This window comes from Pseudoliparis swirei, chromosome 17, assembly GCF_029220125.1.
Source record: "Pseudoliparis swirei isolate HS2019 ecotype Mariana Trench chromosome 17, NWPU_hadal_v1, whole genome shotgun sequence".
In the NCBI taxonomy this organism is placed as follows: Eukaryota; Metazoa; Chordata; class Actinopteri; order Perciformes; family Liparidae; genus Pseudoliparis; species Pseudoliparis swirei.
Genome location: NC_079404.1, coordinates 4,205,490 through 4,222,929, shown reverse-complemented (window position 1 = coordinate 4,222,929; position 17,440 = coordinate 4,205,490). Strand labels below are relative to the sequence as shown.

Here is a 17,440-nt window from a genome sequence, read left to right as displayed (position 1 = left end):
GCGGGATCCGGGTCACCTGTCGCTCCGGAATGAATCAAAGCCACTGCCATGGCACGGCATCACAGAGAACATAAATACTATTTGCATCGGTGTGATTGATGGTCGATGGGAGGCGCTGTGGATTATACAGGTGTTATACAGTGGCAGGCCTTTGGCCTACCGGCTGTAGAAAGCCCCCCACCCCCCACCAAAAAGAAGTATGATTAATAGGAATGGCTCCCACTCCCCAGACAGGCTGCCATCTAGTACTGGTTAGTAGCTGTAAATCTGGCCAGTTAACGTCGCCCTAACCGGGGACTGACAGGCCGGGCTTAGGCCCCGGTGTGAAGAGGGGATGCAACTGTTGCGCCGCTTCAGAGGCTCTCGACAATGTGCTGAGTGGACGGAGCGTCCCAGCAGAGGGCTATTAATCATGCTGGCTGAGACGTCTGTTTTGGTGGGTGGATGAGGGTGGAGGGGGTGGGGGGGGGGGGGTCGGTCTCAGGCACAGACACAGCGGAGGGTGAGATAGAAGAGAGTCCAGGGCGCCGCCGCAGGGGATATGGATGTGCTGACAGGAACAGTGGGGCGAGATGTGAGCGAAGCAAACGAGCCCCCGTGAGCACCGAGAGGGCGGGTGGGGGGCGGGTGGAGCCGCGGCCTCGACGCAACCAATGCGGTTTGCTTTCACACGAAATAAAACCTGCAGCATGCAAAACCAGTTTCCATGCTTAACCCTCCTGTTACCTTTACATTTACTAACATATTTTACCCTCGGGGTCAATTTGACCCCAGCAATTAAAACCTCCAGAAAATTATTGGAATTAATATTGTTTCCCAAGTTTAAGTGTGAGGTACTTTATGTGTGTTTGTTGACTACCTAAATAGCCCTTTAAATATATAAAAAAAGTTGATATTTCTTATATGTTTGACACAGTGAAAAACTGCCTGGGGTCAAATTGACCCCAAAGAACACCGACATTAAACATTGAATGGGGTCAAATTGACCCGAAAGGTAACAGGAGGGTTAAACAACATACAGAGGTTTTGAATCTTTGGTTGATCAGTGCTTCTTGCCACCATCTCATCTCAGTCCCCCGGTGAAAGTATTGATCCTGATTACTGCTCAACGAGTGAGAGTACAGATAGGCCGTAAGGTGAACACTGTTTTCGTTTCAACCCGCTCCACAGTCGCGCATCTACACAATCGTTAGCTCATAAAAAAGAACGAGTTGTGCTAACCAACCAAAAAAAAGTTTGTCGCTGAATTTGCCGTCGATTCTCGATGAGACTATGTTTTATGCCGAACTAGTTTCTTCAGAGCGTAATAGGATCTTGGTCACGAGGGGTGGCACGGTTCGACACGTGATCGGTCTACACCAATGAGGTAGCTGTTTTTTGTCAACAGAACGGCAAGATGGCGGCTCCCGTGGTTGGATTCAACGTTACCGATAAAGAGGAAAACACCCTTAAAAGTGGGCTAAATGGATTCTAAATAGTGCTGTATACATAGCCGCGTCCAATAAGAACAATGAGGCAAATATACGATCATGTTATGCTTATGTTAAGTCATTTAGATCAAGTTTGACATACCTGGGAATACACCTTACTGACGATCTAACATGGACTGTGAACACCCAGCACACACTGAAGAAATCAAGGCAAAGACTGTACTTCCTACCTCAGTAGGAAGTACAGTCTTTGGCAGTAATTGTACTTATACCAATGACCATTTGTTCGTTCGTTCATTCATTCTTCCACAAATGAAAACAACACTGATGAACAAAAGAAACAATCTTTATGAAAAATATGACATATATAAAACTGTACAAAACTACAAAAGAAATAACATATTAAGGATGCTCAGTCCTCACTGTCAGTGTCAGGGCAGTTGTCTTCCAGTTGCTCGGTGTCTTTGGTGTTGGCACAATTACAGCAACGACATAAGTCTGTGCAACACAATCCTGCAGAAAAACAGGAACATCTTCCTGTCTCACAGGCACCTTTGCAGCCGCAGTGTATGACATGCAAAACACTGTCAGGGGCCGGATTTCTGGTCATCCAGGTGATGTGCAAGGTCCCATCCTCTATTTGCCAACCATATCCAGCAGGTGATGGAGCACTTATTTTTTGTTTGCGACAGGACCTCATTATTGCAGCCTGGTAGTTTGCCCTTTTGCAGTGCTGTTGGAGGGCATCAGTAGTTGGGGGAATGCATATTTCTGGCAAGGCTGATGATGCCATACAGAAAGCCTTGTACCTAGCTTCATTTACATTATCGGCAGCTGGCTGATCATATAAGTGGCACACATACTGGCAAAGAAGTGCAAATGTTGACTGCTCCAAGTTAAAGTGAGTACCTAAACTTTTAAAAGCCTTTAGGTACTCACCTTTCTCACATGCAACAGAAAATGTCATTTTCCCTTTGCCATAAAAGGCACTTGTGGAGTCACACCCAGAGAATGTGTGAATTCCGATCAAGGCTGAACACACACTGGTTCCGAGAGCTGATGACACCTTGGTAATGTCAATGGTTGACAGGGTCTCTGCAAAAACCAGCTCGCAGATGTTGCGCTTGGTGGGGATGTGAAACACCAGCTGGGGGAAATCACGAGCCAGCCTCTTCTTCAACATATCCTGTCTGCAACAAAACAAAACAGTGACAATTAAGAGTCACAGGAGTATCATGAAAAGCAGAGAGTGGTGCAGGTGGTACAAGACATTACAGGCTAGAACCTATCTGCCATACAGCACATTGAACACCAAAGATGCCCAAGAAAGGCACACAAAGGCGCGCACACACACACACACACACACACACACCTCCTTGTTGCCAACTGGTACATGTTTGTGCAAACAGCAAGAATTAAAAACAGTTTCTCAGGCCTGTCACACACATGTTGTGTAAAGCTGGACTTGCACATGACAAATAATAAGACGTGAGAGAAAAATGCATTTCAGTTACCTGTAGTTTGAAGCATCAAGACCTTCATTTGCTTTCACCAGTTCAACGAAGGCCTTCCTCAGCTGGCCCATTCTCAGCACCTCTTGGTTGACAAGCAGCCTTTGGCGAATGATCCTTTCACAGAATATCTTATAGCTGATATCAAACGTGGGCTCAATCCTAGAACACATATGAATGAGAAGGAAATAAATGAATATGTGTTGTGATTGTGTGTACATACAACAGAATGCGGATTGAATGTTTACTTATGCAATGTTAAGTTAGTAGCTCCTTGAAATGCAATATAATAAATAACTTACTGTTCTTTCTCTGGTTTTTCAGGCCTCATCAAAAACCTGGTGTAGCCTACTGATTATAACAGCTTTTGTGGTACTGCACCTCCAGAGCCACACAGTCTGTCTTTTATATGCAAAAAAATACTTTGGTCCTCCTTCAACTCGGCAGCTTTCTGCAATTGGCCTTAACAAAACAAAAAGGATAGCTCAATGAGTTTGTTGACATATCTCACACATAATTGTACCTTTCAGTCACTCAACCACAGTGTGTGTGTGTGTGTTTACCTGCTGTTAATGTTTCAGCCTTTGACAGAGTATCCCTTTGTCGTTTGCCTGCTCGGTTGACGAACTTCTCCTTCTTTCCACCTTTGCCATGGATTTTTTGTCCGTAAATCTACGGTAGCACGTGTGATGGAAGCCAGCATCCTCGGGAATATTGTCAAACTCCACATCAACACAGTGTTTGAAGTTCTCAGCCACGTCCCGAGACTCACCGTCCAACCCGAGCCACGTTTGTAGGCTTGTCCTGTATGTATTCCATCGTGTAGTGGTGAAATAATGTACCTCCTCGTGCTTGACTGAAGTAATATGCATAAAACAATGTTTGTTTTTTGATTTATTAATATATTCCGGTGTATTTTCTTCGTCTTCCGTACTGCTCGAGGACGCCATCTTGCCATTCTGTTGCCTCATTGTTCTTATTGGACGCGGCTATGTATACAGCACTATTTAGAATCGATTTAGCCCACTTTTAAGGGTGTTTTCCTCTTTATCGGTAACGTTGAATCCAACCACGGGAGCCGCCATCTTGCCATTCTGTTGACAAAAAGCAGCTACCTCATTGGTGTAGACCGATCACGTGTCGAACCGTGCCACCCCTTGTGACCAAGATCCTATTACGCTCTGAAGAAACTAGTTCGGCATAAAACATAGTCGCATCGAGAATCGACGGCAAATTCAGCGACAAACTTTTTTTTGGTAGCTAAGCACGACTCTTTCTTTTTTATGAGCTAAATATTGTGTAGATGCGCGACTGTGGAGCGGGATTCATTTTCTAAAGGACTTTTCGATGTTCACCTTGCGGCCTAAGAGCTCGTTCAGAGGCTTCAGGACCACGGAGGAGTCACGGTAACAAAAACAACCCGGAGGCCCGAGGACCTGTTCCCTTTTCGTTTATTTTGTGCAAGTGTCAAAGACACAGTCCCTCCTGCTGGATGGTGATGTAACATTGAGCCCACGGGCAACTTTTAGGAGAATATATGTGTTTTCATTATGCGTGTGACGCTGTACACACGCATTCCCAAAAGTGTTCACAATGGGCTATAAAACTTAAAAGGTCATGAAAGCCTTTTCCTCGTCGACATGATCGGCACATCTGAGTGATGCGCTGCCACGTTTGATGTGTTTCTATTCACAGTCTACTTTAAGGGCGGAGCAGACAGATCTCTCTCTCTCTGTCTCTCAAGGTTCAAGGTTTTTTATTTTCCATTTGTGCATAGAGCAACAGTTCAGGCACATTGGAATTGTTTTGCAGGGCTCTCCGAGTCAACGGAGGTACACACACATTACAATAATAAGAGAAAATACAAAAAACACGCTGTACATAGGTGGTAAAATAGACAGTATTAAGTACGGTTTTAGAAAACAGGTTCTTAAAAAAAAAAAAGGTGAGGACAGATGTTAATTAATAAATAGGCTCGTGCTGTTCCTAGCTCTCTCGCCCTCTCTGGCTCTCTCTCTCTCTGGGTGAGTAGCCTGTATTTAAACTTTATCTGGTAGACAAGCCTCTAAACTTCAGAGCAAGCCCGAGGTGCATATCTATTTTCTGATCGATCTGCATCACACATCCTATTGTACGGTTGCTTACAGATTCCTGTATAGTGGCAATAATAACCCAATAATAACAGTAAATTCATGTGTTTTTGTTGGTAATACCTGGTTTTAGGAGGGGGCCTACTTCCCACACCAATGCTATCTCTCTCTCTCTCTCTCTCTCTCTCTCTCTCATTGGACACATCAGGTAGGTCTTCCAGACACAGCGTTTCATTTGAGGCCACCGCAGTGTGACCGACTCTCATGCCAATCAACCGATATGCGCCATCTAGCAAATGTTGCCGACTTCTTCCAGCTAAACGTTTCCATCCAGAACTCTCTCCTCTTTTTTCTCTCTCGTTTTTTGTTGTTGCATGCAGGTCGTACTTTCACCTTTCTTAAACTGAAGTGGTAGCTCCACATTCAGACCCCTTTGAGCTTCTCTTCCAGGCCAGACGGATCAGTGGCGGTCTAGACCTTCTCTGTGCTGTCAGCTGTTTGCCCCCCCCCCCCTCCCCCGGTGAGGTTTCAGTGTCTTCCCCTCCGCAACACGGATTCAGTTTTAATGTTCTGTTAAGCATATTCTTATGAGGTGGTAATTGGGGGTTGAGCACAAGACGGATAGCCCAACCCACACCCGACCCTCCCTGTGGCTTACCGCGGAGCCCGAGAGCTTTGAGCTCACCGTTGCTTTAATTACTCACACTGAGCTCTGATCATTTATGAAAACGGGGGTATTGAGGAAGGGTCTGAGGTGCATCAACACGGCTCATCACCGGAGGTCTGCTCCACAAACAGACTGGCGACACGGCGGATCGGCCGGACAGCAAGATCGACTTTACACGCTGGTATTGACAATTTCTGAAGATTGCCAAGTGTCGGTTTTCAGTGTGTTCAGAGTGCGCCTCTAAATTTAGCCCGTCTGAGGTTTTCTGCTTTGTAGGCTGTGTGTGAGTAGTATATGCGTTTTACAGTCATCATTTCTACATTATTTTAAATGTAAGTCTATGAACAGGGTTTGTACGGTCATGGAAAAGTTGAAAACCTGGAAAAGTCATGGAATAAAAAAAAAGAAGGAAAAGTTCTTGAAAAAAAAATGTAATCCCAACAGTTTTGGAAAAGCCATGGACATTTGTTATATTCACATGTGCATTTACACTGCGTTTGATCAAAAGAATAAACATTTATATCTATATTTATTTTTCTAATCAAACTATTGTCTCATTCATTTGTGTCATTTATACACCGAGAGTTCACCAAATGTTTGGTGATGAAAATTTGGTTTAAAGTCATGGAAAATTCATGGAAAAGTCCTGGAAATCCATTGGTCAACATGTCTATGAACCCTGTATGTAGTCATTTAGGTCGCCAGCAATGAAACAGACTAAATCCCCTCCATAGAATGTGTTTCAAGGTGGACTTTATTCCTGATAATGATGTTAAATCAAAATTATTTTCACGAGCTTTCAGTAACAATCAGACAAGTGAACCATATCCATCTGCTCAGGACTGAGTTATGATCATTTTGTCAGCCATTGTTTTCCTTGAAGTGACCCATTGTTTCTATTGATCTGAATGTATTTGCTCACTGCTGTATATCTAAGTCTGATTGTATCCGTGGATTGTCATGGGTCAAAAAAATATCTATTTACCTCACTCGACCTTACATTCTAGGATTAGACTATTCTGTCCGTCCGTCACGTTGCACATCAGGAGCAAGTCAACCGGCTTCACCTTAATACAACCGGACATTTTACCCCCCCTGCTGTCATCCATTCGGCTAAAATGCCTTCCCTTTAATTAACAATTATCACGATAAACACGATAATACTTTGCCAAGAGTTGCCAAGTCGAAGATTAATTCTACAGTTTCAAAACGCGTCTTGCTAACGTGACTCTCGCGAGCCGCGCTTTTGTTTGCGTAGCTTAGGTTCGCAATATATTGCTGGAACAAAAGCCAACATAAATATGGCTCATGTCACAGGGCCGTGGTCCGCCGTGTTATGTGGACGGTGCGTAAGTCATGGCTACTTAATGGCGTCGCCACCATTCTGATGTCTGGTATGCTGCCCGGCCGTTGGATGTAAAATGCGCTCGTGAGAATGGACTAAAATAGGGTCTTTAAAACGCGCTGCACTTCTGACAGCCCTGTAATTCCACATTGACAGTTCTCCAAGGTAAAGTCCAGTGAAGTGGGCTTCACGCTGATGAACATCATAAACATGCAATGTTCTGCAGCGGGGATCGCGATGGGAAGTCAACGCTAAAGAATCGAGAGCGCCGTTTATAATCTCCTGAGTAGAAAACAGCAACGCTGGTCAAATAAAATAAAACACACACACACTGGCTATATGTGTGTGTGTGTGTGGTAGAAAATAAGGGCCCATATTAGTATTTTGGAGAGGTGCCGTCTTGCTGTCTTGCTTGTGTGGCGCTCACATCCTTAAGCCTTCGGTGTCTCGGTGTGAATCCCACACTGCCTTGATGGACTGGGTTAATAAACCTCTCAGCAACCATCCGTCCCTCACACACACACACACACACACACACACAGACAGACAGACAGACAGACAGACAGACAGACAGACAGACAGACAGACAGACAAGCCGAGTACACACACACACACACACACACACAGACAGACAGACACACACACACACACACACACACACACACACACACAGACAGACAAGCCGAGCACACACACACACACACACACACACACAGACAGACAAGCCGAGCACACACACACACACGCACACACACACACACTGACAGACAGACAAGCCGAGCACACACACACAGACACAAACACACACACACACACTGACACACAGACAGACAGACAAGCCGAGTACACACACACAGACACACACACACACACAGACACAGACAGACAAGCCGAACACACACACACACACACACACACACACACACACAGACAGACAGACAAGCCGAACACACACACACACACACACACACACACACACACACACACAGACAGACAGACAAGCCGAGCACACACACACACACACACACAGACAGACAAGCCGAACACACACACACACACACACACAGACACAGACAGACAGACAAGCCGAACACACACACACACACACACACACACACACAGACAGACAGACAAGCCGAACACACACACACACACACACACACACACACACACACACACAGACAGACAGACAGACAAGCCGAGCACACACACACACACACACATGTGGATTCTCTTGACACACACCCACAGCTGCTTGTTATTTCATGCCCCATAAGGGTGCTGTGACACACGGACATTGTAATACACATATCCAATTAGCTAAGCATTGCATCGCACATTGGCCTCCAGCTGGGATTCTCACAGTTCCATAAATGCTCTCTTGTGCTGGACTTGGAATGTATTTCCTGGTTAGTCTCTCGTCACAAAGTAGTGCTTTCAAAAAAAATGTCAAGCCGAATTAGACCATCAAGTTGTATTATTTATTGAAGCAGATTGTCGTTGTTTCTTCCAGGCATTTTTTCTTTCGTTTATCATGTCCCTTTTAATGTTGTGGTTGTTTGTGTTATTTGTATTTATTTAGTCAGGATAACCCCTATGAGATTTTAAACCTCCTTTCCAAGGAGGACTTGGATAACATTTATTATCGGGATATTTAAGGATTGACTTAAAGACACAACATGGATGCATTCTGCCTGGTCATCTACATTTTTTATAAATTAACATGAAAAGCATGTTGCCACAAATTCAAGTGCTTTTTTATACTTCACTGGGAGCAAGAATCGAAGCTGACAAGCATGCACCGGCCCATATTCAAAAAGATGGAACGAGCTGCTCCTGCAGTTCCATTATGAACAAAACAATGGGGCTATTTATTAAACCAAACATATTGAAATATGCTGATTTTAAAGTGTTCAAAGTCAAAGCTTACATAATGTGATGCGCAGGTCAGGCTTTTTATAAATATCCAGCGCACCCAGCTGGCCTGCTCTGAGAGCCAACCGGCATAATATGGCTTTTTTTTCATCCGTTCTGCGCTAAATAGTTGCTAAAATAACGTTGCATCATGTATTCACGTCTTTACACACTACCGTTCAAAAGTTTGGGGTCACCCAGGCAATTTTGTGTTTTCCATGAAAACTCACACTTTTATTGATTAAATGAAAAGAAAATATGGTCAAGACATTGACAAGGTTAGAAATAATGATTTTTATTTGAAATATTAATGTTCTTCAAAATTGTCCCTCAAAGGAAGGCCAGTTTTATAGCTTCTCTCACCTGCATAACTGTTTTCAGCTGCGCTAAAATGAAAAGGGTTTTCAAGGGTTTTCTAACCCTCCGCTAGTCTTCTAAGGCGATAACACAATGTACCATTAGAACACTGGAGATGGGCCTCTAGACACTATGTAGAGACTTCATTAAACACCAGAGAATAGTCATTTACCACATTAACTATGTATAGAGTGTATTTATGATTAATTTAATGTTATCTTCATTAATAAAATCAGTGCTTTTCTTTGAAAAATAAGGACATTTCTAAGGGTTAGGGTTAAAGAGATGAACTGTCTCGCTCACACACCCCCCTGACCCCAGAAATAAAGGATTAAGAAGACCGTTACTTCTCATTGAAGAAACATCATCAATTGTCCAACCAGTGAGGTATTGTTCCACACAACTGACATGGCAGTTTCCCTTCATTGGCTGAAATTATAAGTTAATAATACACATAGCCATAGTTGTTGTGATCAAAGGTACATTTTAGTGTAGTTTTCAAGAGGGGAAAAGGTTGTCAAATATCCATCGTCATAATTCGCCTTGCTGAAATGAAAACGTGACGGCGTTCGGGCTTATTGAAAATGGCAACACTGATTTCGAGTGAAGTCATCTGACAAACTCTGCACACCATCCATTCGGTTGTCATCCCCCTCCGGTTGGGAGTTTGGAACAGGACACTGGCACAAGGCACCCGCCTCTTGAGTGGACAACCAGAATTAAAAAAAGCCGTCCTATTTCTGGGCTGCAGCTGGGGCTTTAAAATGAGTGTGTGTATGTATGTGTGTGTCGTAAAGGTGACATGGGTCAAAAATGTCTTGTTGAGGGATGGTGGGAGGCTGACTGGTGGGCAGAGGAGGACAGTCCTGCTGCTGGGCATGTTTGAGGGGGGTGATTAAGCAACTGGCCATATTGCACAGCACTAATATTGAATGAAAAAGAGGTGACACATTCAGCAGGAGTGCTTTAGACCTGTTGACGCACCCCCTTCTTAAATAGAGTAGGATCAGGGGGAGGGAGGCGAGCCGAGACACGAGACACGCTAACAACCTGGGATGAAAAGAAGGTGTTGATTGCTCCGCAAGCAAAATAGACCCCGGCGATATGCACGGCCATGTTCACCCCCCTGCTCCCCGGCGCCACTGGTCAGTCACAGCTCTGGACTGCACGGAGATGTGGTTTGGACAAAGGTTTATTCATCTTGGGTGAAGGATTTGAAGTTGAAATATTAATTATTTTTTACTTTACGTGTGTTCAGGCCAGAGAGAAATAGGCGGAATATTGAATTCCCCGATCAGTTTGTTGGTTTTCTGTCCAGGGAATTCACTCTGGCACAAAGATGTTATGTAGAAATTCATGTTTTTAGTTTCTGTAATCAAACCATTCTAAAATGATAACTATACACAACAGTTGGAAGCTTTGTTCATAAGGAGTGAAACTCAAAGTTCTGTGACCTTTTTGAGGGATGACCAACTTCGGACCCTCTTCCTCTCTCGGCCATTAATTACCCCTTTGGTAGACAACGACTTCCATTCAGCGGGTAGATCATGATGCGTTAGCTGAATTTTCCCTTAGCGCAAAATCCTATCCTTCTAAGTTTGGTAGAAATATCTCCTATAGCACAAACCATGAAGCCGTCTCTATCAAATGACGGTCATTGTATCGGCTCGTCATTAAATTGAAATTGTTATCGCATTTTAAAATAAAATGATTATTTCAAAGAAATTAAGATTTGATATCAGGAGCCTGATTGGATTGCCAATGGCACAGTTGATTTGACAAAGGATCGCTCCATTCTGTCTATATGGGGGTGCTGAGTCTCTGATTTTGCATAGAGTTGCTTGGTTCTCTCCGAAATAAATGATGATCCAGCCTATTTTGGATTAAATATCATCCTAGAAATTATACTGTTTATTGGAATTTGTAAATAACTCTTCTGCTTTCGATCTATCTCTTTAGTGTGCGTCCTCGCAGTCCGACCAGGGCCTGTATGCACGAGGCAGCTAGCAGCCATCCCAGCTATGCAGATATGTCCATGTTGGTTTTTAACTGTAAACATTCCTGCTAAACTGGCAGGAGTGCTGAAATGTTACTAAATTTACCACCTGTGCTGTGTGCCTGGGAGGTGTCTTCTGGTGTCTGGTCGGGTTGGTCCACAGAGTTGGGGATGGTGTTGTGGGGGGGTTAAGACACCAAGGTCAAGGGAGACTGAACTTGTGAACTGGCGGGCATCAAGTCAAGTATAGGTCAAACTAATCCAGGGCTCAAAGCACAGAATCCTCTAAACTCAACAAGGCAAGATGTATCGGTCTGGGCTGAGTACACAACGACTGTAATGTCCGCACCTTTACAAACGGGCGGAAGCATTTTGAGAAAAGGATACGTCGGTTTGTTGACGAAATAAAGGAAGGAATCAGACTGGTCATATATGGATGGTTTTCCCATAGAACAAATATATTGTTGCAGGGCACTGAGCAACTCCAAAAGGCAGGTTAAAGACAAGAAAAGGGTAGCCTGTGGTGCAGTACAGCTGGGCCAAAAGAGAGCCCTCGCTGGTATCGACGGTTCTAATGGTCCCAGACAGAATCATCTTTGAGTCCCGTACACCACTTTGGTCCGGAGTGGAATATCCAAAACAAATTTGAACCCAAAAGAGTTTCCTCAATCCACTTTTTGACACTTGGATTTGTAATGAACCTAATTGATATAATAGTAATGATCCAAAGAGTGATTTTTGTGGTATTTTTATGAGGTAGGAATGGACCGATCCAAATGGGAGTCCTCTGATGTTGGGTATCTGCTGATACTTTGTCCAATCCAATACTTATATTGAGCTAAATGTTGAATAAATATCTGCCACATAGAAATTATCGCTGTAGACTACTTAATCTGACTGAGCTTACTTTTCACAAGCTTCCTTATCCAAACAGTGTCCTAGTTCAACAATATTACGTTTATAAGCATTAATAATGTATAAAATAAGAATTAAAGTTCTTTCATTCCTCTCACTCCTGAAATTCAGGTGCTTCGCTAAAGGGAAGTTGTATCCGTCTGTAGTTCTGTGAACATCAGATAGTCACTCAGTTAATTATCATTAGTATTCACATGGCTAGTGACATGATGTTTTTCGCAATAGCTAGGGACATCAGTTTCAATTCAAAATAGAATTGAATATAATCGATGAAGAGAACTACCTCAGAGACAACGGTGCTTAAAGAAGTCTGAATCGAAAATCAAAGCTATCAAAAAGGATAAAGCATGCTGAAACACTTTGATCAGCTTCATTTGGCCAATATGGATCCAATTTAATCATGCAAGGATTTGCCCCAATACCAAGCGTTATAACACAGATTGTGTATTTAAAAAGGTTTCTTTAGGCCAGTGGGTGCCCATTACCATTAAATAAGAATAGTATTTGCCTTATCTTTGATAGTATCTTTTAATACTAAGTTAGACGGTTCTTTAGAGTAAAAACTAAAAATACAAGCAAGTAGAGTCCAGAACCAAGATCTAGAAAACGATCAACTAATTATAATTATTACAACAAATACTGAAAAGATGAAATACAGAAGTGATTTTTGACAAGAGACATAAAAGGAGTTCCATAGCTGTTAACTTCAGAACAAAGTACACCACGGTTTAGGCCTCTTTAAAAAAAAAAAAAACATTATTAGGTCAGGCACCCAGACTAGATTCTGGGCCCAAAGGTGGTCATTATATCCGTTTTGGAGTCATTCAACTGCAGGTAATGTTTGAACATCCAAGTCTTGATTTCATAGAGGTAAGAGGTAACACAGGAAACATTTATTGGGACACAAAGTTGCGTAACACTGATATGATGATGGGACCCACAACAGAACCCTGCGGGACTCCACAAAAGATAGGAGTATGTGAGAAGGAGTCATCTCTGAGCAAATGTGAGAAGGACCTGGGGGACGGATGAGGGGTGTCCCAATGCAGAGCCAAACTAATGATGCCAGCGTAGTGCTTCAGAAGGCTGACATTGCCAAGGACAATTAAAATAGAGGAGAGATTTGCATTGGTTGCAAGCAGTAAGCCATTGGTGACAGAGGCCACGTCCACACTACTACATTTCCATTTTACGCATGACTTCTTGCTATGTTTGCACTGAGCGTCCACACTACACCACTACTCTAGCAGGGCCGCTGAGGTCTTGCGGTTTAGTCTTCTTTATAATCGGTATTACAGGGTGCTAACATGAACTTCTATTTGTTGTTTGGCTATGAGGTTTTGTGACTATTACCCACCACTGTACTGCCAGTGGACCCCGATATAGGCTACAGCTGTAGCAATGCTAAATCGGCTGAGTCTGTCGTCTCTAAATAGATTCATGTGGCCGTCGTTGGACAGATTGTTAGATGTGATAGTTTTGGTATATTTTCACAGTATCAGTGATTTAGTCATAGTCGTTACTGAAGAATCTAGTGGATAAAGTCGAGGGGTGATTTATAGCACGTATATTGAATGTATATCCTACATTCATCGACCGCGTGACCGACAGTATTTGTCACTTCCAGACACACTACCCATGCCATTTTCTTTAAAGGTGACGAAAGGGATAACCGATTGTTTTTCTGTTTATCAGAGGTGACATGACCAGTGGCGCAAGGGGGCGAGGAGGCCCTGTGTTGCCACAGCTAAATATACATCCCTGACAGCTCCATAATAGGTTCCAGGAAGTTCAGTCGAAAATAAAAACAAAGCAACATTTCTAGCTGATTGGCTTTGAAAGGCCGTTTTTCCTTGCTGAATGGGAAAAATGTGGACTTCAGCATTCCGTGGCCGTGATGCCAGTCGGATTGGATAGGCGCAGCCTTGCGTGTGCAGAACGAGCTCGGCGTGAGGGGAGACGCATCGCGCTGCAGAAAAACCAACTTTATGGAAAAGAGTTTGCCTACAATGTTTGAAAGAGCTAACGGCAAACACAAAAAACAACGGGAGTAGCTGAAGCTTTGCACATTCGCCAAGTTTTGTATTGCACATATTTAGTCTTTTATCCCAATCTGGTGTAATTCTGTCGACATTTATTATGTCGACACTTTTTTTTATGGTGTCGGACCATTGAAGAGTGCGAGTCCCACCATTTTGTGGTTTGGAGCTAATCCTCGTGACGTCTGTAGCGTTAGCCAAAATCACTGGAAACCAAATACTGTTGGGTATCTTTTTTTACACCCACGATTTAGCATTTCCAGATGAAAGGGTGATGCACGGAGTAGCGACGGCATTACGTTTCTCTTTTCCAGAGGTTAAGCGAGAACACATGGAGGAGGCCCTTTAAAGTCGGCTGTCTACACTGTTCATTTTTTTGCTCTTCTTCATTTTTGTGTGTGTGAGAGCAGACCATGAGACGGATGTGTTTACAAACACCTACGTCTCCGTCACGCTCGGCGCAAAATTTAGTCACGAATTCATAAAGATAATGCACTCCCTGGATCACATCCCATTTGCTCAGCTGTCTAACATTACCCCGCAGTATCTTTGAGGAGCCACTTACTGCAGCTTGGTTTAGAATTACTGCACTCCTGGCAAACAGCCCCAGTATTAGACTCCAACACCCCTTTAGTAAATGATGTTTGTATTCCATTTTTTTCCTCCCTTTTTGCCTCTCAAGTTTGGTTAAATTATGTGCTGAGAGATGTTTTATGACAAACAGCAAGCCCTAGGGAAGTGCACTTTATACATCAGTGAAAGTGAGCTGCCATGTGAACAGCAGTGAAGTGGCTCATTTTTTTCTTCCCCCCTCTTCAAGCACTCAGCCTCCTCCTCGAGTTGACACGCCGAGGGGAACAAGGAAACTTGTATCTCGCAGGAACGGAAGGCTGCACCGTCGGAAAAGCCCGTTTGAAAAGTTAGCGGCCACTTTTGTCGGGATTTGTATGTGGATGTAGAAATGAAGACAAAAAAGCAAACAAAACTGGATGGTCGGTTTATTGCTGACACCTCTTTTTATCTATAGCAGGGTCCGTACGGTCATGGAAAACCTGGAAAAGTCATGGAATTTCTTTAAATGGTTTTTTTCAGGCCTGGAAAATACCCGGAGAGAAGAAAAAAATCCCCAAAGTTTTGGAAAAGTCCCGGAAAATTGTTATATTCATACGTGCATTCGCGCTGAGTTTTAATTAATGAATAAACCACATACGCTCTCATGCTCGCAAATTCTTCGCGCTGCAAGTGAACGCATCTTAACTGAAAAGACAAATGTGTATTCTTTTCATCAAACTATTGTCTCCCATTCATTTGTGTCATTTAAGGTTATATCCTGTATGCTTTGGCATTCTCATTGTTAGTTTACATACTAAATGTTCACACTTTTTTATGTTTTCACTGAGATTTAAAAAAGAAGTTTGGTCATGGAAATTTGGTTTAAAGTCATGGAAATCCATTGGTCAAAATATGTATGAACCCTGTATAGGTGAAGGGGTATTAGGGTATCGGGGCATCGGGGCATCGGGGCCTGGCGGACAGACCTCTGGCATTATGCTCGATTAAATCCAGGCCTGTTTCCTCCGAGTTTCCCTAAAGCTGTTTCCAGTATGTTAGACATGCAGGCCCACTGGGGAGTCATTTATGACATTTGTCGCCTTGGTCTGCTAAGCCAGCCCGGGACATCTCCAACCACTCCTGAGCGGGGCAATTCAGTGCCCCAGTGGGGATAAACCTGAGAGGCTTTAATGTCCCCCGGCCATGGAGCCTGTGTGGCATCAGTCAAATGCCCCCCCCCCCCCCCCCTCGTAAGCCTCTGTTGTTCCAGAGTCGCCACGTGTTGCCATGGCGACGGCGACCCGCTGCATATGGGAGAGCTCTCGTGACACGGAAGGCGTGCGCAATGCCGCATGCGTGTGTTTCCGGCAGGTCATGGAAAAACGTTTTAAAACGTTTATTTCCAGGCCTGGAAGTCAGTGAAAAAAATCATGATTACGAAAGTTTTGGAAAAGTCATGAACATTTGTTATATTTACTTGTTCATTTACGCCGAGTTTGAAATAATTAATATGCTTTTTTCAAAGAAAGACGCTCCATATATAAGCCGGCATACACTCTCATACTCTTGCTATATTCTTTTGATGTATACACCGAAATTTCACAAAATGTTTGGTCATGGAAATTTGGTTTAAAGTCCTCTAAATCTATTGGTCACCATGTGAATGAACCTTGTTTCTGATAAAGAGCTCTAATGAAAGGCAAGTGACATTAAATATAACCCAGCGCATTGACACGCGTGAAACCTAGACTACAATTAAACATTCTTTACCATTTGAATTAGCCCACATGTTGCAAATGAATTCTTCCCGAACTCGACTTAAGTTACCAACAGATGCCCAAAAAGCACAAAACTAGACATTCTCGATTCTTACCCAGAAGTCACAGCACAACTTGGGGGGGAAAAAGAGGAACAAGCGCCCCCCCCAAATGTGTCATAACTCCACTCCTACGCCCCCGACAAATGGACTCGGTGGATGATGTCCAATTGAAAATATTTATTGTAATGACAAATAAAAACTATTTTCAATTTCATGGACAGACGTGGTCACCAGTGGTCCGTATGAATTCAATAAAATATGTGTCTTAATGCACTAGTGGCATCAATTGTGGGTAAAAATGGATTGTAGATTTCCTTACTGCTCATTTTTAAGTAAGTTAAAGTAAAACATGTCCCTATTAGTAATACTATTATAATAATATACATGTTTACGTTCCTAAATCTACTGCTTCTTGTGAGGCTCAGGATCTTGAAGCTTTCAGCTGTGTGCGGTCAGTCCCATATTCTGTTTATTTGAGTGTCGATCCCAGCTGCACAGGCTGAGGAAGTGGAGGCTCTTTATGAATGTGTGTGTCCTCCGGACTAGCTCAACAGCAGGTAGTCCTGGAGGTGGATCATCAGCTGGGCCTCGTCTTTTGACGGCGATCCGCTCGCAAAACCAACACCGTAGTGTAAGTTTTCCTTGTTTGGGAACCGGCCGACGAGCTGCCGGCCAGAGGCGGCACGCGCCCGCTCCGATGTCCACTTAAAAGCGGCTAACCCCCCCTCGGCCCAAGGTAAACTGAAACAGCCAAGATTAGTATTAATCCCTCTTAATGCCGCGGATCATAATATAGTCATTAGGT

The 17,440-nt window shown here is 43.5% G+C and overlaps 2 protein-coding genes across 7 annotated transcripts in view; one reads left to right on the top strand and one right to left on the bottom strand.

The window, feature by feature from the left end:
* The window catches only part of gbf1 (golgi brefeldin A resistant guanine nucleotide exchange factor 1), a 92,712-nt gene that overhangs the window by 12,403 nt on the left and 62,869 nt on the right, over nucleotides 1–17,440 (top strand). The gene's annotated exons all lie outside the window — the stretch shown is intronic.
* On the bottom strand, nucleotides 1,761–4,429 carry LOC130206756 (uncharacterized). 3 transcript variants are annotated; one of them, XM_056434855.1, is made up of 4 exons: nucleotides 3,505–4,340; nucleotides 3,244–3,403; nucleotides 2,945–3,103; nucleotides 1,761–2,620 (listed from the first exon to the last, which is right to left on the bottom strand). In XM_056434855.1, the coding sequence occupies exons 2-4, from the start codon at nucleotides 3,270–3,272 to the stop codon at nucleotides 1,843–1,845; spliced, it is 966 nt and encodes a 321-aa protein (XP_056290830.1). In that variant the 5' UTR covers nucleotides 3,273–3,403; nucleotides 3,505–4,340; the 3' UTR covers nucleotides 1,761–1,842. The 3 variants fall into 3 exon arrangements, 2 of the variants coding, with proteins under 2 accessions (XP_056290830.1, XP_056290829.1); XR_008834172.1 differs by having other exon boundaries at nucleotides 1,761–2,616; nucleotides 2,945–3,403; nucleotides 3,505–4,429; XM_056434854.1 differs by having other exon boundaries at nucleotides 2,945–3,403; nucleotides 3,505–4,332.